Source organism: Gorilla gorilla, chromosome 1 (assembly GCF_029281585.2).
Source record: "Gorilla gorilla gorilla isolate KB3781 chromosome 1, NHGRI_mGorGor1-v2.1_pri, whole genome shotgun sequence".
Lineage (NCBI taxonomy): Eukaryota > Metazoa > Chordata > Mammalia > Primates > Hominidae > Gorilla > Gorilla gorilla.
In genome coordinates this window covers 192,527,708-192,547,472 of record NC_073224.2, presented here as the reverse complement: position 1 = coordinate 192,547,472, position 19,765 = coordinate 192,527,708, and the positions used below count along the sequence as shown (strand labels likewise).

General features: G+C 50.0%; 1 protein-coding gene and 1 long non-coding RNA gene across 2 annotated transcripts in view; one reads left to right on the top strand and one right to left on the bottom strand.

Moving 5' to 3' along the window:
* LOC109026985 (uncharacterized) overlaps nt 1-1,855 on the bottom strand; it is a 32,798-nt gene extending 30,943 nt beyond the window's left edge. The window contains exon 1 of the long non-coding RNA XR_002006083.3: nt 1,598-1,855. This is a non-coding gene — a long non-coding RNA (uncharacterized lncRNA). The remainder of the gene's footprint in view (nt 1-1,597) is intronic.
* Nucleotides 1,856-4,484: 2,629 nt separating this feature from the next.
* On the top strand, nt 4,485-5,480 carry FOXE3 (forkhead box E3). The gene has a single exon (XM_031000912.3). It carries the CDS (start codon nt 4,516-4,518, stop codon nt 5,473-5,475), a length of 960 nt encoding a protein of 319 aa, XP_030856772.3. The 5' UTR covers nt 4,485-4,515; the 3' UTR covers nt 5,476-5,480.
* Nucleotides 5,481-19,765: the final 14,285 nt, after the last annotated feature.

The following is a 19,765-nucleotide window of genomic DNA, read 5'->3' as shown; positions in this document are numbered from 1 at the left end:
CCTTTCCTGAACCTGGCTCAGGCCCTCTGGAGTCAGACCCTGCTGGTAAGGATGGGGCTGTGGCTGTCATCCCTAGTTCAGGAGCAGCCTGGTCAGAAAAGGCCTTGCCAGAGCCCAGCCAGCGGGAAACTGCCTGCCTCAGGCTTCTGAGGAACAAGCAGTATCCTGGGCAGCTCTAGTTTTGGGCCTAAGAGGGAGGAAGCCCTGCGGCAGCCTTCAGGACCTCTGAGTGGCAAGAGATGGTGTTGGGGAATCTGAGATTTCCTTGGCTCCAGAGCCCCTTCTGCAGCCTCTGGGCTCTGAGATTGGTGGAAGCTGTGATGGAGGGCTTTAGAAATAAATGACTCTGGGATGGCCTCAAACTAGAGGTGTTTGAGGAACATTCCAGGAAGCCTTCAGGAGCCTCAGGCTGGTCACTTGGGCACTCACAGAGTTAACATGGCTCTTTCTTCTCAGAGCTCTGAAGGGCAATCATGAGGATGGGTATCTTGGGCCAAGGACCTGAAAGGGCTCTCTGCCTCAGCCCTCTCTCCTAGGCAGAGTAGTTGGGAAGCCCTGGCCCCTACCCCATGTTCCTTGCCTCAAGGTCTGTCTTGGCTAGTGGTGCCTTTGCAGAGCTGGGGCTGGGGGCAGGGAGTCTTGGGGGCTAGTGCTAACAGCTTTGGACAAGGGTGGGAATTTCCACTCCTATCTAGAGAGTCATCGACGCTGTGTGCCCTGACCTGGGCCTTTGGCCTCCAAAGGGCAGTGGGAAGGCCGGCCCCAGGGCCAATCCCTGGCCATTAATCCCTCCTGCCAGCCCGAATATCCACCCAGTGTGGTCAGACAAAGGACTGCCCAGCCCAGCCACTGTGTTCCTCCCGCCCCAGGGGCTCCACTCAGACGCTGGGCCGCCTGGAATCCAGGCCCATGAGAAAGGGGCCGCCTTCACTGGCCATCTTATGCCCGGATGCTCAGCCGCATCACGTCCGGCCCAGGGCCTGTGAAAAGAGGGCCCAGCCACGCTGAAAACACGGATTAGCCCTTGGGCCGCCCCCTGACACTGGCCTGCTCGGCTCCAGCTCCGGGAAGCAGGCCCAATGGAGGGGGCCAGACAGGCATAAAGAACTGGAAAAGTCTGGGTTCTCACCCCTTTGGCCTAGTTCCCCACCCCCACCCTTCCCAGGATTAGCATAGCCAACCACACATTCAGCTTCATTTATTGAACATGTACTATGTCCTAGGCTGTACACATTGACCAGAAAACTGAAAGTACAAGGAAACTGCACGTAGCTACGGGTGGTAATAAAAGCCACTTTTCCCTCAACCCCCTCACTGCCTGGAGGTGTGAGATGGAAGCTGTGGTGGGTGCTTTGGAGGGGCTCCATCACTAAGGGAAGGTGGGAAAGGCAGTGTATGAGACCTTGTCAGCTCTGGTCTGCACTTGAGTCTAGCTGCAGGATTATGTTGCACCTGCTTGAAAATATGCAGGTGCTGAAATAACTTCTCTGGCCCTGCCTCTCTCCTTCCCCTGGTTTAATACTGATTATGTCAATTGTGTAGTAGGAAAAGAAAGCACCTCTTGCTAAGTGCCATTGTGGGCCAGGCACTTTCATACCTGATCTCATTTGGCTCTCAAAATGCTGAGAGGGGGCTTCCATTATTCCATTTGAGGAAACTGAGGCTCACTGAGGCTCAAATGAGAACTGGCCCCAGGTCACTCTGCTCTTGAAGCTAGATTTCCTGATGCTGCAGTGGCTTGTCTTGCCTTCTTCTTTGGTGAGCTGGGCATTGTGACTGCACTGTCTTGTGTTCCATATGGTCTACCTTCAGGTGGTAGAATGCAGGGTGGGGCCAGGTGCAGTGGCTCTTGCCTGTAATCCCAGCACTTTGGGAGGCCGAGGCAGGTGGATCACCCGAGGTCACGAGTTCAAGAGCAGCCTGGCCAACGTGACGCAACTCCGTCTCTACTAAAAATACAAAAATTAGCTGGGCGTGGTGGCGGGCACCTGTAGTCCTAGCTACTTGGAGGCTGAGGCAGAAGAATCACTTGAACCTGGGAGTTGGAGGTTGCAGTGAGCCAAGATAGCCCCACTGCACTCCAGCCTGGGTGACACAGCAAGACTATGTCTCAAAAAAAAAAAAAAAAAGAAAGAATGCAGGGTGGGGAGGTTGAAGAGGGTTCTGAGGCAGGACCTGCTAGAATATAAACTGAGCTGACTCTTCATTGTTGTGGGTTAGGGATTGTCTGTAGATCTCCAAGTGTCATCTCCTTCCTCTCTGCTTCTGTAGCCCCTCTGGCCACCTCTATCATAACTGGCAGTTGTCTGTCTCTCCACCAGATTTCGAGTCTTCATCTCTGTCTTGCCTGGAGCACTTGCTAAGGGACTGGTCCAGAAGTACTCGGTGAGCAATGAAGGCTGAACTGAGGCCAGGAGAACTGAAGGAGGGATGGATCTGGGACCCATGTGGAATTGATGGGACTTGGCGCTTGCCTGAATGTGGAGAGTGAGTGGGGAGGAAGGAGCCCAAGATGATGATAACCACACTTTCATCTGGTGGTGGTGGGAAGGAAAGGGGAGAGGTCCATTTGCTGAGATATGGAATGCTAGAAGGAGAGCCGGCCAGGGCTGGAGGATGTACCGGGTAGAGGAAGAGATGCATTTCATTTAGGACATTTGGGTTTGAGATACCTTGAAATAACCATGTGGTTATGCCCAATGGGCACCTAGATATGCTGACCAGGAGGTGAGCAGAGAAGCTAAGAATCTACTTTGGCAGCTGAAGTTGTGGGAGCTGGAAATACTCTGATTATTTCTAATGTCTCAGCTCAGCCTTAAAGGATGGCATTCTTAGAAGAGTGGGGTGCTAGAGCTTTGAACTTCACATTTAATTCCAGCTCTACCACTTACTACTAGCTGTGTGAAGTCAGGGAAACCACTTAACCTCTCAGAACCTTAGTTTCCTCATTTGCAAAACAGGAATAATAACAGTACTCACTTCACGGGGTGCCCAAACTTAAGTGCAATAATGTACATAAAGTGTTTACCAAATATAAAATGCTCAGTAATGGTGGCTGTGATGTTATCAGCTGAGACTGGAGCTGAGAGAGGGGCCCTTGAGCTCCATGCTTTGAGTTTGGATTTTGAACTGGATTTTGAGTTTGGAGTTTACAGGCCTGCTGTAACTAGCTTTGGTCACCTATACCTAGGGACACTCTATAGCATGGCTGGGGGACTAGGATGGGGCAAGTGAGATGCCCCAAATGTAAGGAAGCCCTGGCTCTCAAGTGCTGACTGCACTTGCAAGGCCCTGAGACTGAGCTCCCCTTAAACTCAGCACCTCAGGCACCTCAGTGGGCTCACTGTCCTTCCAGCCCTGCTCCATGTCCAAGTCCCTTGATCTGCCTGTCCCCAGGACAACCCACTTTAAGACAAGGCTCCTTCACCCTGTAGTTCCCTTGGAGCTGGGGATGGGTCTCTCCTGTCTCTTGGGAGAAGAAGTTTCCCAGAATAGGCTGGGTGCTGCATCCCCCTGGATGCCAGTTGTGGGTGGAACTTCTCAGACTGAGTTTTTAACAAACACTGCCAAAGACCCCCCATTCCCAGTGAGATGTGAGGGTGGTGTTTCTGGGTCAGAAGGCGGCTCTTTCAGACCCCCAGTCTGTGGAAGCCTACATTTTGTACTGTGTGTGTGGGTGTGTGTGTGTGTGTGTATGTGAAGAAAAGCTGTTTTCTTTAACAGGGGGGTGAGGAGAGGAGGCAGCCAGAAAGGCAGCTCCAAGTTGTGGATTTCCTGGGGGCTCTTCATTTAAAGCGGCCGCACCACTTTCCACGATTCTGTTTTTTCAGAGAATGCTCTCAAGGCCTGGAGGGAGGGCATGACGGGGTATGGGGGAGGGGGGTGGCAGAGAGGCAAGATGGTGACCCTGATCTGGAGCAGTCAAACATCCTCCCAGAGACAAAACCGGCCTGGCTCTGCCCTGCCCCGCTGCTTCATTACCTTGGCCCAGGTTCCCTAATGTCTGTGAGTGGGCCTGACACCTCCCCATCAAGATACTAAGGGCTGGCAAGGCGGCCTTCATCTCTGTCCCAGCTGGGGATGGAAGGCCAGGAGAAGGATGGGGGGACCGACTACTGGGAGGAGCAAAATGGGGAGGGGGCTGGGAGAGTGAATGGGTGGATTTGTGATTGGGAATGATCCAAAGGAGAGGGGGTAGAAGGAGGGGTGGAAAGGGAAGGGGACTGACCAAATACAGTGGGATGGGGCCAGGGGCTGATCTAACCGAGATGGGGAAGGCGTGAGTCTGGGTCTGGGAAAAACTGATCCAAAGGCAGAAAGGGAGGGGCGAAATGGAGGAGGGTACCGTGAACAGAGTAAGGGGGCTGGGAGAGGAAATTAGAGGGGAGGCGCTGGCCAGCAGGCAAGGCCTGAGCCCTCTCCCCCGGCGGTGGTTGGGGGGGGGCCGTGTCCATATAAAGCGGGTCGGCCGCCCCTGCGGTCCCGGAGCCGCGCGGGCAGGGGCTGCCGCAGCCGATGGCGGGGCGCAGCGACATGGATCCGCCCGCCGCGTTCTCTGGCTTCCCTGCCCTGCCAGCGGTCGCGCCGTCGGGGCCGCCGCCGTCGCCGCTCGCAGGAGCCGAGCCAGGGCGGGAGCCAGAGGAGGCGGCGGCTGGCCGCGGAGAGGCGGCCCCCACGCCCGCGCCCGGCCCGGGGCGGCGGCGGCGGCGGCCCCTGCAGCGCGGGAAGCCGCCCTACTCGTACATCGCGCTCATCGCCATGGCTCTGGCGCACGCCCCGGGCCGCCGCCTCACGCTGGCCGCCATCTACCGCTTCATCACCGAGCGCTTTGCCTTCTACCGCGACAGCCCGCGCAAGTGGCAGAACAGCATCCGCCACAATCTCACGCTCAACGACTGCTTCGTAAAGGTGCCCCGCGAGCCGGGCAACCCGGGCAAGGGCAACTACTGGACGCTGGACCCCGCGGCCGCCGACATGTTCGACAACGGCAGCTTCCTGCGGCGCCGCAAGCGCTTCAAGCGCGCCGAGCTGCCCGCGCACGCGGCCGCGATGCCGGGGCCGCCGCTCCCCTTCCCCTACGCGCCCTACGCGCCCGCGCCCGGCCCCGCGCTGCTGGCGCCGCCGCCTTCTGCCGGACCGGGCCCCTCGCCGCCCGCGCGCCTGTTCAGCGTCGACAGCCTGGTGAGCCTGCAGCCGGAGCTAGCGGGGCTGGGCGCCCCCGAGCCGCCCTGCTGCGCCGCGCCCGACGCCGCAGCCGCCGCCTTCCCGCCCTGCGCTGCCGCCGCCTCCCCGCCACTCTACTCGCAGGTGCCCGACCGCCTGGTACTGCCCGCGACGCGCCCCGGCCCCGGCCCGCTGCCCGCTGAGCCCCTCCTGGCCTTGGCCGGGCCGGCAGCCGCTCTCGGCCCGCTCAGCCCTGGGGAGGCCTACCTGAGGCAGCCGGGCTTCGCGTCGGGGCTGGAGCGCTACCTGTGAGCCTGCGCCGCGCGGGCAGGCACCTGTGCGACCTGTGCCCCGGACCTGCGGCGCCGCCCTCGAGCGCCCCACCTCTGCCCCCCACCCTGGCTTGGAGCACACCCTGCGCCTCTCATCGTGGCCTCCTGGACTCAGACTCCTGCTACATCCTTCTCCGTCGTCCCCCATCCCTGGGGAGGCTCCCACCATTTCGCCACCGGACAGAAGCGTCCCCTTTGACCTGACAGCCTCTCATTTCTTCTCCCTCCACTTGTGGGCGCCCCCAGCTTTGCGGCGCCCCCCACCCCAGCGCTGTCTGTGGGTCCCTTGCCCCGGAGCTGACTCGCCTCCAGTGAGTCCATACCCCAGGTTTCCTGGTGAGTTCCAAGCCTTTGGAAGCCAGATCTGTGATCTCAAGCCGCCTCCTCCACCGACTGTACTTCACCAACCTTCTCTCATGTTTTTCCGACACTTTAGAGGTCAGACTCCTGGGTTCATGACTTACTTGCTAGCGTCCCTTCATTTCCCCACAAGTTTGCCCCCCACCTCCACTTACCTGTCTGCCCTCAGCTTCTTCCTGGGAGAGAGCCCCCCTTTCAAGTAGACACACCTGGCTGCCTTCTTGACGCCCTGAGGACACTTCTTGGAGATTTCAGAGACAGGCAGCACCAGGGCTCCTGACTGAAAGGGGAGTTGGTGGGCCTTTAGGTCTGCCCCACCCCCTGGAAAACTTAGGACTTACTGGGTTATTATTATTTTTAATTAAAGCTGGTTTAATTAAAAAGAAAGAAACTTTTTTCTGGACTTGGTGTGCTGGCTGGTGACTTGGGGGAGTGGTCTGGGGAGACGGGTGAGCTTTATTCTAGATCTTGGGTTGCCACATGGGGTGAACCTCCTTGTGAGACATCAATCAGAAGTTCATGAAATGGGATTAGGAAGTGATTCTCCAGCAGGATTAGTGGCTAACACAATTTTGTTTTAAAAAGGAAGTGATTCAGCCATAGCTGTGCACATAGTAGGCCTAGTCAAATGCCATCTCCTGCATCTCAGCCCGGTAGAGACGAGATGGGCTGGGCATGTGTGTGTACACACTTGTGTGAATGTATCTGAGCAGCAGGTTGTCTGCTCTCTGGGATTATTCCCAGCTCCCATGGATAAAGGAGCACTGGCCGTTGATTCACTCCTCCAGTTAGTTAATGTGCTGAGCCTGTGCTAGGCACTGGGGAAATATTACTGAATGAATGCGCAAAATCCCTGCCTCATGGAGGTTGTGGGCCAGTGGGAAGAGTCATTAATCCAACCATCAACGCTCAGAGAAATAAGATAAGTGCTCTACAGCCTTGCACTCAAAGTGTGGTCCACAGACCTACAACATCACCTGGGAGCTTGTTAGAAATGCAGAATCTGGCAGGACGTGCTGGCTCATGCCTGTAGTCCCAGCATTTTGGGAGGCCAAGGCAGGAGGATCGGTTGAGGCCAGGAGTTTGGGATCAGCCTGGCCTAACGTAGTGAGACCTCATTTAAGTAAATAAACAGAAATGCAGGATCTTGGCCCCACTCAGACTCACTGAATCATCAGATCCTGCATTTTAGCAAAATTCCCAGGTGACTAGTATGCATAGTATTCTGGAGGAAAGGCACTGGCCTCAGGCAAGGGGCTCAGCCTAAAGGATTACGCTCTCTACTATAAAAATTGAGGCCAGGTCACAGAACCACACCCCACCCACTCTGAACTTCCAGGCACTGCACCATTGGCTATGCCCCCTGTCTTACCTCCCCTGCTGGATTGTAAGATAGGGCAGAAGGGATCTGAGCTGATTCCTGACTGTCCCCAGCACCAAGGACAGGGTAGCACTGAGCAGAGATTCTGAGGTGTGAGGGAGGGAGTTGGCCTTTGACCCTGTCCTGCTGTCTCGTGCTGACCCAAATGCTAAGCATCAGGCTTTTTCAAGCTCCCCCACCCCAGGGCTCCCAGTCTAGTTGAGCCTGAATTAGGGGTAGGAGAAGATGGGGGAGGTAGTCAGTGTGTCTTGAACCCAGGGTGAGTGTGATTTGCGTGCAGGACGTGCAGGATGTGCCTCTCTTGGATACCAGAGTTTGAAGCTCTGGGGTGGTGATGGAAGATGAGGGTGGACAATGGGCCGCCCATAGAGGAGAAAGTATGAAAATCTGAGAAGGCCAGGAAGGCCCTCTTTGAGGGGAGGGCAGTAGGTTTACACAGTATGGTAGGAAGTGACCTGGATAGACCCCTTCCACCAGCTATTAGCCCCTTTGAGCGAGGGTCAGATCTGATTTGCCTGATGCACAGCAGTCCTTCACTTAACATATTTTGACTGCTCGAGGGCATGAATCCCTGCTGTCTGATACTGTGCCTGACTTACAGAATAATGACTGAGTGGACAGTACTTTTACTTTGGCACCTTCTTATCCACTGGCAATCCTCATAGTGACCTATAGAAAGGGTGAAAGAGGTGAAGGTGGAGGCTATTTCCCAACTTCTAAGTTTAGTAAACTGCCCCTCCCTAGGCCCAGCAGGTAGCAAAAGATCCGGCCCTCGGTTCTCTAGGAAGTTGAGCTCCGTAAAGATCAAAATGCAAACTTGCTTTTGCTCCAAATGGTATTATAACTCCTCCTCCTGCCTCAGAGCCTCTGTTGATAAATTCTTTCCTAGTCTAAGAAATCCCAGGGAAGGAAAGGACTCTTCTCGCTCTCCTGAAGCCAGGAACTGCTTCCTGAGCTCTGAATTCAATTCTTGCTACTACCCTGCAGGTCTCGGTCCCAGGATCTTGGAACAGTTCGATGACAGGTAGAAAATATCTGTAGGGAAATACTAGGAGGGTCACCCTTGAACTGGAAAATCAGATTTTTATTTTTTAAATGCTTCCTTAATTTTCCTTTATTCAGGCCGGGCATGGTGGCTCATGCCTGTGATCCCAGCACTTTGGTAGGCCGAGGTGGGTGGATCACTTGAAGTCAGGAGTTTGAGACCAGCCTGGTAAAATACATGGTAAAACCCTGTCTCAACTAAAAATACAAAAAGTAGCTGGGTGTGGTGGCGCATGCCTGTAATCCCAGCTACTTGGGAGGCTGAAGCAGAAGAATTGCTTGAACCCGGGAGGCGGAGGTTGCAGTGAGCCAAGATCATGCCACTGCACTCCAGCCTGGGCGACACAACGAGACTGTCTCAAAAAAAAAAAAAAAAAATCGAAAGCAGCACATAATTTGACAAGTCAAGTAGCAATCATAGGCTTATAGTGGTATCTTGCACCACTCTCAGGATCTCTGCTTTGTTCCATACAAAAATCCGCTTTCAATTCATATTTCTTTCTCTTGAAATATACTTCCATATTTCCATGCTTATACTCATCTCTCTTGAAACAGTAACGATTAACTTCCTATTATGATAGATGAACATTTACCTCTAAAATCTCTTATCTCCTTCCATTCCCCCTCAAATTACCAACTTTCGTTTAAATAAAGTTTTAGCATTTACATTGTTACTGTGTAAATATTGTTCTGTGATAAGCTACTAGTGTACTACAATTATAATTCCTTTTGTGTGTGTGTGCAACCTTTTATTTTACCTGGACTTAATAATGCCTTATTTTTTCATTTGTTCAACTTCCTTTGCACCTACAAAGGTACAAAGCTAAATCTATGGGAAGCTAAATCTTCCCATACCTTCCAATAACACTGTGGTACAGCTTTTCATGAGGTGAGGTCAAACTTACCAGGAAACCTATAATTGCTTTTGGTGGTTGTGCTTTTCCCTTCCTGGGGCATCTCTCCCAGAACCCTCCAACCTTCGGCTTATCTGGACTGATGGTGCTCCAGGTTGGCTGAACAGAGCTGGATCTGGAAATTCCCTTCACCATTACCTTGGGAATTCTGTGTCCTGTTTTGGATCTTCTACTTCCTGATATCCCTATTTTCCCTTTTTTCTTAGTTTATTCCCTTTTTTCAGTCGAGGTAAAATTTTTTGGAAACTTTGCACATCTGAAATTGTTTTAGCATGAGAAGCTAAGCAGGCATTTGACAATGAAATATTTGCGTCAATGCTGTGCTTCTCTGTAGACCTTTTTTTCTGGAGGGAATCAGAGAATGGGAGATATTTTCTCAGCTTAGTATGCTTTACCTGTAGGGAAGCAGGGAAGGTGGTGGAGTATTATGGAAATGAGGGGTTAAGAGTTTTGGCAGGAGGACAGGGCAGGAGAACTCTGGAGATTTCCTTATAGGAGAAGCAAACCTGAGAGGAGAAGCCCTGAGAGGGATGACTTCCTGACTTAGAGGGAATTGGAACACAGGGAGGGTAGCTTTGGGCCCAGGATGGTGCTGAGCTGGTTTGAGGGCCTCCTGGATCCATTTAAGAAGGAAGCCAACATTACCCTGGCACATGGAAAATTGAGTACATAGGAAAGTGACACCCTTGGCAGGGACACTGGCAAACATGGTAACAGAGAGGCTCCTTCAAGAGAGCCCTCCACTGTAGTGACTGGATTGGTTTTGAGCCCAAGTGTATTACCTCTCTGGGAGATCCTAGAAGTATAGGGGTGAGGGGATTTTGCACGATACAGGTTATTGTGGTTTACTTTTAAAGGGAAAGAATTCTGTGGACTTCCAGTACTGACTTTAATTTTTTTATTATAATGTCAGTATTTGCAGGTATAAATTCCTTAGACTTGTATTTCTTATGATTGTTAAAATTGTTTATAAATTAAATTCAAACAATGAAATAAAAATTCAAGTGCATAACATTAGTCAAATGTAAAAGAATATATTGTGGCTGGGCGCGGTAGCTGACGCCTGTAATCCCTAGCACTTTGGGAGGCTGAGGTGGGCACATCATGAGGTCAGGAGATCGAGACCATCCTGGCTAACATGGTGAAACCCCATCTCTACTAAAAATACAAAAAATTAGCCAGGCGTGGTGGCACCCGCCTGTAGTCCTAGCTACTCGGGAGGCTGAGGCGGAGGAATCGCTTGAACCCAGGAGGCGAAGGTTGCAGTGAGCCTAGATCATGCCACTGCCCTCCAGCCTGGTGACAGAGTGAGACTCCATCTACAAAACAAAACAAAACAAAAACTATATACATATATAGTTTTGCTGAGACTACATCACTTGCTCTGTGAATGTGGCTCTGACTTCTCCATAGCAGGTTTTCTGGGTTTGTCATTCCTTGGGCCATGTGATGACTAAAGTCACCATTTTTAATTTTATTGATTGATTGATTAAGACAGGGTCTCACTCTGTCACCCAGGGTGGAGTGCAGTGGTGTAGTCATACCACACTGCAGCCTTGACCTCCTGGGTTCAATCGATCCTCCCGCCTCAGCCTCTCGAGTAGCTGAGACTACAGGCTTGCACCACCATGCCTGGCTAACACCATTTTTTTCTTTTGAATGAACTGCAGGCATTCCTTCATGTAGCAGGCCATGATACCAACGGGCCCAAATACAGCATATATGTATAAAATCTACATTTTTTTTGCCTCATCTCAAGATTAAAGTAGCACTACCTGATAATAAATGGAAATAAAGACTTCAAGTATTAGGTATCTCTTACAAGGAAGTCATCTAAGTGATCCAGAATATGCTTATATGAATGTGCTTATTATGGCGAAAAAAACCAACATTCAAAAAGTTTTAGAAATTCCCACATTAATAAGAATATATTCTTGGGCCAGGCGCGGTGGCTCACACCTGTAATCCCAGCACTTTGGCCGAGGCGGGCGGATCACCTGAGGTCGGGAGTTCGAGACCAGCCTAACCAACATGGAGAAACCCCGTCTCTACTAAAAATACGAATTAGCCGGGCATAGTGGTGCATGCCTGTAATCCCAGCTACTTGGGAGCCTGAGGCAGGAGAATTGCTTGAACCCAGGAGGCGGAGGTTGCGGTGAGCCAAGATTGCACCATTGCACTCCAGTCTGGGCAGCAAGAATAAAATTCTGTCTCAAAAAAAAAAAAAAGTATATATTCTTGGACCATACTTCAAACTAAGCAATTAAACATTTTAAAACATTTATCTAAATAAATAACTCTTTGGTTAGAAGAAATTTGCCATTACAGACTCTTTATAAATTAATAAATGTAAGAACAGTACATATTAAAATCTAAAGGGTGTAGTCAAACTTGTGCTCAGAGGAAATTTCATAGCCCCAAATATGTCACGGACACAGAGTTAGAGGGGCCCTGGGGTGGAGTAGGGAGACCAGTTACAAGGCTACTGCAGCATCCAGGCAGGAAAGGGTGGTGGTTTGGTAGAGGTGGAGGTGCAAGTGGAAAAAAGTAGATATGCAAAAGTATATAGAAAGAATCAGCCATTGGCTAACATCATCCTAATCTACCAAGGCCAAACGCTTTCCCATTTAATCATAGCCTCAGGCCAACCCTGAAAGCTTGGAGTGGTCATTTTGCTGGTAGTCACCGCTGGTCTGGCTTGCCTAATTTAAAGAGTAACTAATTTCAATACACCTATTAGCTCAGAAGGAACAGACAACATTGTCAGAGATGGTTCCTCCACTGCTCCCACCAGAGGGCACCTAGGTTAGCTGTTTTTTTCCTGTGAATTCTGTCAAGCCATTGAGGAACCTATTTCTCTAGTTACATAAATTGCTCCAGAACACAGAAAAAATGGAAGTCATCCCAATTCTACGGACTATGTTATCTAATTATGTTATCAAAACCTGATAAAGGAATACACAAAATATAGCCTAATCTCACATATGAAAGATGATGCAAAACTTGTCAGCAATATATCAGCAAATTAAACTTAGTAATGTATTACAAAAAAAATATGCAATCGTGCAGTTTATTCCTGGAATGCAAAGATGGCATTCTTAGAATTATTTGCTCCCCATTGTAGGAACTGTGCATCATCACCTTTATAGATGTTGAAAATCAGGCTCAGAAAGGTTAAGTGACTTACCCAGGTCAAGCTGCAAAGTGACTGATCCAGGACTTGCTTCCAGGTCTGCCTGGCTTCAAAGTCATTCTCCTTTCTCTCAGGAAGAAACAAGTGGAGGTGGAAACTTGGATGAAAAGCCCCAGGCACCAATAAAATTATTCAGTTCACCCTAATATCCTCCTCCCCTACACCCGCACCCACTGTCCCGATCTTGAAAAGAGCCTTTCCAGCCGTGATGACAGGTCTTTGGTTTCCTCTTTTTTTGTCTGTCTTCCACTCCCCACACCCTTTCCACACCCGAATACTCCCCTCTCTACCCTTTCCCTCTTTCTAATCTCCTTTCTCCCATCAATTTTTGGAGATAAAAGCGCCACCTATTGGCCACCTCGTCTGCACCTGATTTGAGCAGGAAATCACTGGAATGAAGTCAGGATCCATTTGGATGCTATTTTGGGCTGGCAGGAGCCCCTGGTGGCTGAAAGTCACTTGCTCCAGCAGGGAAACCAATTGTTTGGTGCAGAAGAGGAAAACTAGCTGCAGTTCCCACCTGCTCTAGAAAACCCTCCCAGATCTTTCACCCTCCCCACTTCCTCTTGACAGGCTTTGGTAGTTGCTCCACTGCAAATGGAATTGGAATGGGTGTGAGGTTGGTGGCCCTAGGTGCAGACAATTTATCTACTCTGTAAGAGGGAGACAGAGGAAAGGGGGCTGGGCTGGAGGCAGAAAACCTGGGGTCTAGTCTCAGGTCAAACACTTAGGCAAGTCCTTTCCTTTCTCTGCACTTCATAGCAATTACTGCCTCTCCCCAAGTCCCTTGATTGTGCCAGGTCCTGTGCTCTTTCCCAGCTGAGGACTCAGAGATGGATCAGACACTGGCCCCGCTCAGAGAGCTCAAATATTGGCAGATGACAATATAGTATGTAGAATGCTTTATGAGATGAGGGGTTGCTAGGTGTCCTTGGTCACTCACCAATTCCAGCCTCTATCCTGACTTAGCCTCAGTCTACCTCGAAATAGAGAATGTGCCCGATCCTCTCTGTCTGGGTAGGGATGGCCTTTGTGACTGCTAAAGCATTGTGATGATGGGTGAGGATTTTCTACCCTGCCTGACTGGGGCTTCCCAGACAGGGCCTGTGTCTTCTCTGTTCCACTATGTCCCTCACTGGGCAGCCTGGCCAGAGCTGGGCATACTGCAGCTTTGGTTTGAACTGCCCTTATCTGGAGGCTGGACTTGGGGTTTAGGGAGTTGATGAGACTTAGAGACAAGAGGCCTGGACCCTGCTTGAGGGAGACACAGGTCCCACCCTGGGCATCAGTCTGTCTCCCTTGAGTTATGAAGGGGCTGGGGTTTTGTGGGCTTCACAAAGGAACCTTCCTGAAGGTGGTGGGTTGGAGTTCTGAAAGGAGGGAGGGGAGGGCCTGCTGCTCCTGTTCCTATGAAATCTCTTCTTCCTCTATCCATCCTAACCCCTGTCCAGCTGGCAGACTTTCAAAGTAATTTAGATGGGACGAACAGAGGGAGGGAGCCAAAGACAGAGGGATGGAAACAGAACAGGAAGGAGGAAAGGCAGAAAATCTGGGGTCCTAGCTAGCAGACTCAACTGCTTCCCTGTCTGATGGGCAGGCAGATGATACTCACAGGCACCTCACATGTCTGGCTTCACATCCCTTGCTTTCAACATTCATAGCCACCAACCATATTTTCAAGTTGGAGCCCATAAAAAGTGTTCAGCCCATAGTAACGGTTTTTATTCTTATGTTCTGCACACTCAGTCTTAGTTATTGAAATAATCCAACTGTTTCTTTTAAAGTTTTTATTTAATTGTTGAATAAGTAATACATTCACTTCACTTTACAAATATAAAAAAGTCATCCATGAAGTCTCCCATTTGTTTCCAATTTGCCCTAGTGTATAATCAGTTACTAGATTTTTATTCATCCTTCTAGATATTTTTGTTTCGTACGTAAACCAATACAAGTATACATTATTTTCTCCTTGAAAAACACAATTGGATGCATGTTTACACTGTTCTATATATCTTGAAATTTTTTTTTCACTCAACAATGTATCTTGGCTGGGTGCAGTGACTCATGCATGCAATCCCAGCACTTTGGGAGGCCAAGGTGGGTGGATCACTTGAGGTCAGGAGTTCGAAACCAGACTGGCCAACATGGTGAAACCCTGTCTCTGCAAAAAATACAAAATTAGCCAGGTGTGGTGGCACTTGCCTGTAATCCCATTACTCGGGAGGCTGAGGCAGAAGAATCGCTTGAACCCGGGAGGTGGAGGTTGTAGTGAGCCAAGATCACATCACTGCACTCCATCCTGGGAGACAGAGCGAGACTCCATCTCAAAAACAAAAACAAACAACAAACAAACAACGTATCTTGGTGCTTTCTCCAGCTGAGTACATAAAGAACTTCTATATTCTACTTTTACAGTATACTGGTCCCTTTTTCAGATGTTTCATTATTTGCTTAACCTGTCCTTGATAGACATTTATGTTGTTTCCAACCTTTTGACATTCCGAACAGCACCACAATGTGACTTTGTACATATGTCATACCATATGTGTGCAGGTACACCAGCAGGAGAAATCCCTGGAAGTGGATTTCCACGCAGCCTTTGTCAAGGCACTACGTCCCCTGTGTGGTCACACTGGCTCCTTTCAACAGCAGTCCCCTTTTATTTCTCAAAGGGACCCTTGGTGACTACAGTCAGATTTTCACCTTCTGAAACCCGACTGCCTTCTTCTCCAGGGCCTTTCCATCAGTCTGCCACCAGTCCCTTCACAAGGTATCCTGGCCTCTGGATTTGGGAAGCATGGGTACTTGCCATGCCCACCCTGGGGTGTGCTGTGCCGTGGCTGTCAATCCATTCAGGGTGGTGGCTCCTTTTCCTTTCTAGCCCCCAAATCCTGGGCATCCATGGCAGGTATAGCTTTTTGGACCTCCACCATTCAGGCCTCCAGGCTTCCTGCCAAATGGTGCTGTCTCCCCATCTGGGTCCCCAGTTGTGACTCCTTTCTTCTGACCATAGGATAATGCTGTAAGATCTGCTCCTCTACTGTTTCAGATTTCCCATTTCATTGCCTCTAGTCCCCCAGATATGAGTGGCCCCAGCTTTGAAGGAAGGTGTGGATGAGGGAAGATCACACAGAGCCCCTGTGAGAGGTGTTCATGTAACTAATGGGGAGTCAAACTTCAAGGCTGGAAATGAGGCCCTTGGCAGACTGGGAACCTCTGGGTTGCCCAGGCCTGTGATGTCAGCTCATGTAGCAGTTGTCACCATTTTGGGCTGACCTAGGCAGAGGATGAGGAGTAGCCTGTTCCAGCAGACCTTGAGGGGGCTGGGCAGGACAAGGCCAGGCAGTAACATGATGATTATTGTTGTGATAGGTATGGCACAGTAGTTAAGAGCCCTGATTCTAGACCCAGATTGTCTGTGATGGAGATACACTTCTCATATGTTGGATGAGGAAACTGAGGCCTTGGAAGAGGCGGGGGCATGCTTGAGGTCACATAGGAAGTCAGGGAGAAGACAGAGAGTAGGGCCCAGGCCTCTTGGCTCAGGCCCCACTGTTCCTCTGCAGTTGCAGGAACAAACCAGTGGGTAATGCATTTTCATGGCAGGATGGAGGTGTCCCTGAACATGTCAAAGTTGGAGAGGAGGGCAAGGAACCTCACTGAGACATCCTGATCCATGACGGGTTCCAGCTAGAGCACTAGGTCTCAGGAGTCCCCATGAGGTGGCAGGATAAGAAATTTCCCTAGTCCGTTTCCAACCCAGCTATCTGGATGCTTTACAAATGAGGAAATGCAGGCTTACAGAGATTATTTGTCTGAGACTAATAAGTGGTAAGAGCGTAATTTGAACCCAGCTCTAAGACCTGAACTCTTCTTGCTACACCTGGGTGCCTCTATGATTCATACTCAGTGATTACCCAGCCTCCACTCTAGCACTTCCAGTGACAAGGAACTCAAGAGCCACCGAGGTAATCTACTACATCTCAGAGACAGCCCTGTTAGAATGTTCTCCTTGCATGGAGACATAGAAAGCGAGGCTTTTTACCCCTTTATGGCTCTCTTTTGCCTTGGTCTCTCTGCCCCAGATGAGCCATGTGGAGATTGGGAGATGCTGGCTGTGTTAAGCCTTTATTCTCCAGGCTAATTACCTCAGACCTTTCTTTCGTGTTTATAGGACATTTTCTCAAACTTTCGTGCGTTAAGCAGGGTTAGGTTCAGTTGTGAATGACAGACTGGCCCCCCAATCCCACATCAGTGGTCTAAACAAGACCAAAGTTTATTTCTCTTTTACATAACAGTCAGTGCAGGCAGTTCAGGGTGGTATGGCAGTTCAGTGGTCTCAGAGACCCAGGATTCTTCTCTTTTGTGGCTCTGCTATTTGTGAAATTCAACTCAACTAGCAGAAATCCACCTCAACCTAGCTTAGCAAAAGGGGAGATTTCTTTCTTTTTGAATGTCTGGAAAGTCTAGGGGTTCTAGTTTCAGGCAGAGCTGGATCCAGAGACTCAAACACTATTTTTAAGTCTCTCTCTCTCTTTAGGCTGTTTTCCTCTGTGTGTGGGCTTTGATGTCAAACAGCACTCTCCATGTGGCAGGGAGATGGCTTCTGACAGCTAAGCCTGTGTGCTTGTCTTCTGATCCAAAACGAGAGGCGCTCCTCCCAGAGTCCCAGAGTGCCAGTCCCATGGTCTACATAGTCCCAAATCTCAGAGTCCATATGTCAAATCATGTAGAAGGGGTGACTGGCTACTTAGGTCACTTACCACTGCCTGGACCAATCACTGGGCCTTGAACTTGCAATGGTATGTATGACCCAGTTGGTTGCCTGTCTGCTCCTGGGGAGTAATTGTGAGGGGAATAAATTGAATAGCCCCATCAGGACCACATGGAACACAGAAGGGAAGGTTTCCTTCAACAGAGGGCCGAGACATGCAAAAACTGTAAGCATGTTCAGCTCCTCATGCCAGGGAAACTGCGTTTTGTCTTACAAGCAATGTGGAGCCCCTGGAAGACTTTGGCAGGGCTCAGTCTGGAAGCTGGTTTGATTTGTCACAACCATTTTAAAAGGAGGAAACTGAGGCAGAGAGAACAACAGACAAATCCAATGACTGCTACAGCCAGAAACCATGGATAAACTCTGTCTGAGAGGGAGACATGTTCTCCTCCCCTCAAAGATGGGGACTAATGGGAGAGAAGCAACCTCTGTTCTTAGCGAACACGTAGTTCTATTGATGATCTGAGCTACAACCTCTGTTCCCAGTGAATACAGAATTCCATTGATGATTTACTGATGAACTCCCTAGAGTTCTATAGGGAGTCCCAGAGAGAGAGATATGCCATACCTTCCTTTCTTCCTTCCTCTTTTCTTTCATTAATATATCCACATATCTAATATTAATTGAGCACCTACTGTGTGTCAGGCTTTGTGCCTGGCAGGAGGTGGAGTGATTAATAATGATGATGTAAAACATTTATTGAGGTTTTCTTTTGGTTTGTTTTTGTTTTGTTTTTCTGAGACAGAGTCTCACTCTGTTGCCCAGGCTGGAGTGCAGTGGCATGATCTCGGCTCACTGCAACCTCCACCTCCCGGGTTCAAGCAATTCTCCTGCCTCAGCCTCCCAAGTAGCTGGGATTACAGGTGCCCACCACTGCACCTGGCTAATTTTTGTATTTTGTTTTGTTTTTGAGACGGAGTCTCACTCTGTCGCCAGACTGGAGTGCGGTAGCACGATCTTGGATCACTGCAACCTCCGACTCCCTGGTTCAAGCTATTCTCCTGCCTCAGCCTCCCGAGTAGCTGGGATTACAGGCATGCACCACCACGCCGAGCTAATTTTTGTATTTTTAGTAGAGACCGGGTTTCACCATGTTGGCCAGGATAGTCTCGATCTCCTGAACTCATGATCCGCCCGCCTCAGCCTCCCAAAGTACTGGGATTACAGGCATGAGTCACCACGCCCGGCCTAATTTTAGTATTTTTAATAGAGATGGGGTTTCATCATGTTAGCCAGGCTGGTTTCCAACTCCTGACCTCAGGTGATCTGCCTGCCTCAGCTTCCCAAAGTGCTGGGATTACAGGTGTGAGCCACCACGCCCGGCCTTTATTGAGCTCTTTCAAAGTTTCAGGCAGTAGGCTAAGTGCTTTACATGTGCATCATCTCTTTTAATCCTTACAGCAATCCAATGAGGTAGGTACAATTATTATCCCCATTTTGCAGAGGAGGAAAGATAAAGATGAACACAAAATGAGCCCTGTTCTCAAGGAGCTCACAGTCTAAAGCAGGGATCCCCAACCCCCTGGCCACTAACTGGTTCCTAACCGGTGACCTGTTAAGAACCTGGCCACACAGCAGGAGGTCAGCTGCGGGTGAGCAAGTATTACCACCCGAGCTCCGCCTCCTGTCAGATCAGTGGCGACATTAGATTCTCATAGGAGCACAAACCCTATTGTGAACTGCGCATGTGAGGGATCTAGGTTGTGTGCTCCTTATTTTTTATTTATTTATTTTTTTTTTGAGACTGGAGTCTCACTCTATTGCCCAGGCTGGAGTGCAGGGGTGCTGTCTCGGCTCACTGAAACCTCTGCCTCCTGGGTTCAAGGAATTCTCCTGCCTCAGCCTCCCAGGTAGCTGGAACTAAAGGCACCCGCTACAACTCCTGGCTAATTTTTGTATTTTTACTAGAGGAGGGATTTCACCATGTTGGCCAGGTTGGTCTCAAACTCCTGACCTCAAATGATCCACCCACCTCAGCCTCCCAGAGTGCTGGGATTACAAGGTGTGAGCCACTGTGCCCCGCCTGTTGCGTGGTCCTTATGATAATCTAACTAATGCCTGATGATATGAGGTAGAACAGTTTCATCCCAAAACCATTTGCCCACCACCACCTTGGTCTGTGGAAAAAACTGTCTTCCATGAAACCAGTCCCTGGTGCCAAAAAGGTTGAGGACTCCTGGTCTATAATAAAATCTACAGACTGAAAAACAAGTAACAAAAACAGATGGAGCTAAGAGCTTCAGGAACACAGAGGTGGGAGTCAGGTGAGCGCAGGAGTGTTGTCAGGGAAAGCATCTCACAAACTTGATGTGTGAAATTAACTAGGAAGGATTAGAAGTGAGCCAGGCAAGAGTGAGCCACCTGCAAAGGTGAAGAGGGAAGAAAGAGGAAATCAGGTGTGAGTAGAGAACAGGAGTTGGAGGTAGGGGCTGGGCAAGCAGGTAGGGGCCAGGCTGCCAGGTATCCTGTGCAGACAAGGACTCTATACACAGAAAGTGATGCAGCTCTGAGAAGGCCTCAGGCTACTGAGCAGGTATCACTAGAGCCTCATGCAAATCACACTTCCACCTTTTCCACTAACTGAATTGCAAGCACCAGAAGGC

Excerpts from the sequence above, each read along its gene's own strand:
- FOXE3 (XM_031000912.3), top strand. The coding sequence starts at position 4,516 with ATGGCGGGGCGCAGCGACATGGATCCGCCCGCCGCGTTCTCTGGCTTC.